General features: G+C 37.7%; 2 protein-coding genes across 2 annotated transcripts; both read left to right on the top strand.

Moving 5' to 3' along the window:
• Positions 1 to 3,284: 3,284 nt before the first annotated feature.
• LOC114265797 (uncharacterized) lies at positions 3,285 to 5,074 on the top strand. Its single transcript, XM_082918219.1, has 2 exons — positions 3,285 to 3,389; positions 3,824 to 5,074. Exons 1-2 carry the CDS (start codon positions 3,285 to 3,287, stop codon positions 5,072 to 5,074), a joined length of 1,356 nt encoding a protein of 451 aa, XP_082774345.1.
• A 51-nt stretch (positions 5,075 to 5,125) lies between these two features.
• LOC145821669 (uncharacterized) lies at positions 5,126 to 5,524 on the top strand. Its single transcript, XM_082918220.1, has one exon. It carries the CDS (start codon positions 5,126 to 5,128, stop codon positions 5,522 to 5,524), a length of 399 nt encoding a protein of 132 aa, XP_082774346.1.
• The last annotated feature ends 801 nt before the right edge of the window (positions 5,525 to 6,325 follow it).

The raw sequence follows: 6,325 nt of genomic DNA on the forward strand, positions 1-6,325 counted from the left end.
TGTAATGCATGTTGAAAGACTCAAGTGCCAAAGCTAGTGCAGTGGATTACCCTAGAGACATGCAGGATAATACTCAAATGACCAAACCAACCCCAAACAGACCCTATGCAGGACAAAACAGTAGCAAAAATGAGTTGGGATGATGGCTTGAAAGGCATGAAAATGGGGCTTATGCAATGGCTCACAAATAGGGCACAAAAAGCACAACCCTCAAGAGCACTTAAAGAGAAAAAAATATGGAAGTGTAACAGCCCTACATGCTCTGAAATATCATTCTCAATGATGCCAAAACATGCAAATACTTCAAGTTAAGCATGCAAGAGGCCTCAAAACTCAAAGCTAGTTAAGGCTATTACACTACAAGCACGCATGACAAGACTCAATCGACCAAGAAGCCCCGAAACAGAGCTAAGACAACCCAAAATAAGAACAAAATCATGCTAGGACATAGCCAAAATATGCTAGGATAATGAGCCAAAACATCATGCATATAAAGCTAGTAAACAAGATTTACACTACAAGCATATGGAGCATGCAAGAGGCTACCAAACCAACCAAAAATAGAGTTATGACATGTCAAATGATGGCCAAAAATCTACTGAAATGGAGCCAATACATGCTAGAAAGACATGTTACTTTGATGAGCCACAAATGGGAATACACTACACATACAAGAAACAAACACAAGGTGGCCAAACCAGCCATAGACAGACCTAAGGAAGGCCCTAAAAGTCATGAAAAAGTGCTTGAACCAAGCCTTGAAAGTATGAAGATGCATGCTCCTTTGATAGGCCAAAAATGCAAGCAAATAAAACAAGAAGAGAGGGGATCACCCCCCTCTGATTTGAGGCCTCAAAATGACATGCCTACCACTGAAAATCCATTAGATTTCAGTGGCTAGAAGGCCAAGCAAGGACTAGCTCAAACACCTTAAACCATGTCACAAGACAAGGCTAAACAAGACATGCAAGAGGGTAGAAGACCCTCAACACCCAAGAGGCCTTAAACAAACATCAAAAACACTTAAATACAAAACTTTTTCCAGTTGAAAGCAAGGCCTAAATAAGCATGCAAATGAGACCAAGAGAGCAACCAGAATAAAGCTTAAAAGGGAGAAAATAGGTTACCCTTGAAGCACTGCAAAACCACCTCTTGAGCTCCCTCAAGACCCTCCAGCAACTCAGCAACAAGGTAAGAGAGGTTGCGTACACAAGTGTGAGGTAAAGCACCAATATAAAGAGAGAAAGAGAGGGATATAGAGAGAGTGTAAGCCTATCTCCTCAGCCCAAAATCAGAACCCTTGCAATGGAGAGAGAGCCCATCTCTTATAGAAAAACCAAGGTTAAAGCTTCTTGGAGAAGCTAAAACTTGGATGCCATCCCTCCATACACATGTATGGAGATACAGTCTGTGCCCTCCAACTGGCACAACTGGCATCCACACAGTCTGCCAAAACAGGGGGAGAGGTGCCGACCACTTAAAGTGGTTGGCCTGCTACTTGCAGTGGTCGGCCGACCACTTCAAGTGGTCTCCCAGAAAAAAAGTGGTCGGCAGGGGGAAATAGTGGTCTCCACACTGAAAGCAAGCCAATGGTGGGGGGGAGACTAGAAAAGGTGGCCAAAAGACTAAGAAAAACCAGTTTCTCGACCAGAAAATCGGCTGGCGGGAAGGAAAGTGGTCTCCAAGGGGAAAAACTGGTCTCCCATCCTCATACCACCTTCCAAGCAAGAAAAACAAGGTTTGTACCAAAAACAAACCAACACGGATGCAAACACAAGAGTTCGAGAGGCAAAGCGCGCAGCCGGGAGCCTCGAAACCCAACTGTTGAGCACCAAAAGTGGTACAGGACCACAAAAAGTGGTCTCTCGGACCACAGTGTCCCTCTAGGGAGAGGAAGCAAGGTGTGGTTCAAAAATCAAGCCAAACGGAGAACGTTAAGTGGTCCCGAGACAAGGCACACGATCGAAGGCTCCAAAAATTGAAAACTAGTCTCCAAACGGGAAAAGTGGTCTATGACCACAAAGAGATGGTCTACAAGACCTCTCCCTCCCTCCAGGAAGAGAAACAGAGTTCGGTCCTCAGACCGAGCCGAAGCACAAAAGAGTTCAGAGACCCGGAGGCAAGGCTCTCAGCCAAAACTCCGAAACCTCTAAACAAGCACAACATGCACCATCACTGAGTGCTCAATCGATGACGTCTGAGTCTTAAGGTCGGTAAAAAATGGGGTGTCTACAGATATATATTCATAAACAGTACATCTTGAATCTACAGTATGTGTTACAAGCAGGGGCGGCGCCACGGCATCCACAGGGTATTCAGCTGAATACCTTCAAATTTGAAATTTTAATATATATATATATATATATATATTTTTTTTTTGGGTTTAGTTTAGTTTTGAATACCCAATCCAAAATTTGAATACCCAATCCAAGATGGTTGAATACCCCTCTGACCCACTTGGCCCATTTGTCCAAACAAATAATGAAACCTCTAGCCCACTTAGCTACTTAGCCCATTTGCCAAAACAAATAACCCTCTAGCCCACTTAGCCCCTTAGCCCCTTAGCCTATTTGCCTAAACAAATAATAAAACCAAAAAGAATTGCAATGAGATATATATATATATATATATATTATATATAGGCACGAATCTACTGCTTGGAAGAATAAAGTCAAAAAGTGTAGTTAGTTAGGGCAAAAAGTGTAGTTAGGGCACGAATCTGCTGCTTGGGGGAGGCTCAACGCTGCTGTCGTTTTGTCTCTCTCAATCTCTCCCTCTCTTTTTGCGGTCCCCTCTTCTCTCTTTCTGTGGGTGGTCCCCCTCTGTCTTTCATTGTTGCCCATAGAATATGGATCATGGATGTTGGTATTGAATGAAGATGAAGTGGTTGCTGTCATGCTTTGCTGTTGCTGACTGATTGTTAAGAAAAAGGCAAAAAGAAATTTGGGAATTATATCTCATCAGGTATTATTTTTTTATCTCTATAATATTAAAATTTATTTAAACTTGATACTATAAACAAAACCTTCCATCCATATATAATTAATTTTATAGTTATGCATGTTAATATAATATTTAGGGATTATACTTTGTTGTCATCAAGTATAATATTTTTTTAAGTTTCTTCACTTTATTTGTTTTAAAAATTAAATAGGAGCCGAAATTTTATAATCAATTTATTTATACTCTTGTAGTTATTTTTTTTCTATGGTTTATTTAGATAGCTCTATTTTTTGTGTGGATATTTTTAGGTGCATCCTACTCTTTTGTTTAGTTCTCGAATTATGGACAAATTTCTGAAAAGAAAATCAACTATTGTACAAGATTCATCTCAATCCCAAGAAACTTGTGGTGATAGTCACATTCAAGATTCTTCGAAGCGAATTCGTGTTGACTTGAACAACCTTCCTTCTGATCCAGGATTACGATAAAAAATTTTGTCATATCATCCTAATGATAGGGACGAAATAAGAAGAACATATTTACAAAAAGGACCCTGTCAACCTCTTAGCCACAATTTCCCTCAAAGAGATATTAGTGGAGTTATGCGTCAATTTAATTCTGCTTGGTTTAAAGAATACAAGAATTGGTTGGAATATAGTATTGAAAAAGATGTAGTATTTTGTTTATGTTGTTACTTGTTTAGGCCCGATTTAGGAAAGGGATGTGATACTTTTGTGATAGAGGGATTTAAAATTTGGAATATGAAAAACAAGTTACAAATTCATGTTGGAGGTGTTAATAGTGCTCACAACCAAGCTGTGAAGGAGTGTGAAGATCTTATGAAGCAAAAGCAACACATCAAAGTGTTTTTCTTAAGCAGTCAAATCAAGAAAAAATTGAATATCGAACTTGCTTAAATGCAACTGTTGATTGCATACGATTCCTTTTGCGTCGAGGGTTGGCTTTTCATGGTCATGATGAATCTGATGATTCAAGTGATAAAGGAAATTTCCTTGAACTTCTACAATTTTTGGCGGATCATAATGAATCTATCAATAAAGTTGTATTGGGGAATACTCTAAAAAATAATAAGCTAACTCACCATGATATTCAGAAAGACATTGTGAATGCCGCTGCATGTGAGACTATCAATGATATCATAAAGGATTTGGACAATGAGTTTTTTTCAATTTTAGTTGATGAGTCTCGTGACATATCAGTTAAAGAACAAATGGCAGTTGTTCTACGTTATGTGGACAAAAAGGGCATTGTTATAGAGCGGTTTCTTGGTATTGTACATGTATCAAATACAACTGCTTTATCACTTAAAGCAGCAATTGAATCCTTATTTTGTCGACATGGATTGAGTATATCAAAACTACAAGGGCAAGGCTATGATGGAGCCAGCAATATGCAAGGTGAATTCAATGGTCTTAAAGCTTTAATTTTGAGGGAGAATAAATCTGCATTTTATGTTCATTGCTTTGCCTATCAACTTCAATTGACCCTTGTAGCTGTTGCTAAAAAGCACATTGACGTTGCTGAACTTTTTTGCTCTGTTGCTAACATAGTGAATGTTGTTGGTGGCTCTTGCAAGAGACGAGATGCTCTTAGAGATGCGCAATTTGCTAAAATAACAGAAGCACTAGACAATGGTGAACTTAGAAGTGGGCGAGGTTTGAATCAAGAGACTAGTCTTAAACGTGCTGGTGATACACGTTGGGGATCACATTTTGGGACAATTATCAACTTGATTTTGATGTTCTCTTCTTCGATTGATGTACTTGAGATTATTGAAGAGGATGGCTTACAACCCGAGCAAAGAGTTGAAGCTCGTTCTATCATGAAGTTAATGCTATCTTTTGAATTTGCCTTCATTTTACACTTGATGAAAAATATTTTAGGGATTACAAATGAGTTGTCGTTAGCATTGCAAAAGAAAAATCAAGATATTGTCAATGCTATGACACTTGTTAAAGTATCTAAGCAACGATTGCAGATGATGAGAGATGATGAATGGGAATCTTTATTGACTGAAGTGTCTTCATTTTACAACAAACATGAGATTTCTATTCCAAATATGGATGAAATATTTGTAGTTAGTGGGCGGCCACGACGCAAAGCTCTATAAATTGCAAATTTACATCATTATCAAGTTAAGCTATTCTACACAGTCTTAGATATGCAACTTCAAGAGCTTAACAATCGCTTTTCAGAAGCAAATACTGAGTTACTTCTTTGTATGGCTTGCTTGAATCCTAGTAAATCATTCTTTGCTTTTGATAAGCATAAGTTGATTCGTTTTGCAAAGTTCTATCCATATGATTTTTCTACAACAGATTTAATGGTCCTTAACATCCAACTTCAAAACTACATTGTTGATATGCGCTTAAGTGAAGACTTTTTAGAACTTAAAGGAGTTGGTGATCTTGCTATAAAGTTGGTGGAGACAGATAAACATGTGATATATCCATTAGTCTATTTGCTTGTGAAATTAGCATTGACTCTACCTGTCGTGACAGCAACAGTGGAAAGAAGTTTTTCAGCAATGAAGTATATAAAGAGTAATTTGCGTAACTGAATGGGAGATCAGTGGATAAATGATTGTTTGGTTACATACATTGAAAGAGATGTATTTTATAGCATTGATAATGAGGAGATTATGCAACGTTTTCAAAATATGAAATCTCGTCGACGGCAATTGTAATATTTTATCTAATTGCAAGTTTTTTTTTTTTGTCAAAACTTTAATATTAATATATTAGAGTTCTCTTTTATATATTTTTTTTAATACAGTTGTTAGATTTTAAGTTACTTAATGAATACCCTGATTAAAATTCCTGGAGCCACCACTAGTTACAAGATTGTGAAAAGAAATGAAAGCTAAATAGATAATCATATGCCCTAAAGGCTTACATCTTTCCAAGTCAATACTTAAGTACATCAAAAATAAGTCTTAAGCTCAATACAGATAAAGCCCTAGGCTTGTACAAAAATTAAATACAGAGTAACAACACTGAGCCTTCAGCTCCACAGTCCTCTTAAGCTAAGTCTTTGGTGGAGGCATATCACCAACACCTGAAAATTGGCTTTCTCACATAGGGTGAGCCAAAGCCCAGTAAAAACACTACAACACAATGTATAAATCTTAACAAAGCCATAAAATTTTATGTATATGCAATGCCATTTATAACCTTTTTCAAAAGTCGTGATATGCCAAGTTTATATCACAATTCTCAAAACCATGCCCTTTACAATAGAAAGCAGGAAGAAATCTCAAACCAGTACAACTTTTCACGAATATTTCATCCACGAAAAATCGTCAAACGACACCCATGTAAACGTAGCCTATACAAGTGCTACTATTGCCATTTTACGGATA

This window comes from Camellia sinensis, chromosome 3 (genome assembly GCF_055761805.1).
Source record: "Camellia sinensis isolate YWXY chromosome 3, ASM5576180v1, whole genome shotgun sequence".
NCBI classification, from domain to species: Eukaryota; Viridiplantae; Streptophyta; class Magnoliopsida; order Ericales; family Theaceae; genus Camellia; species Camellia sinensis.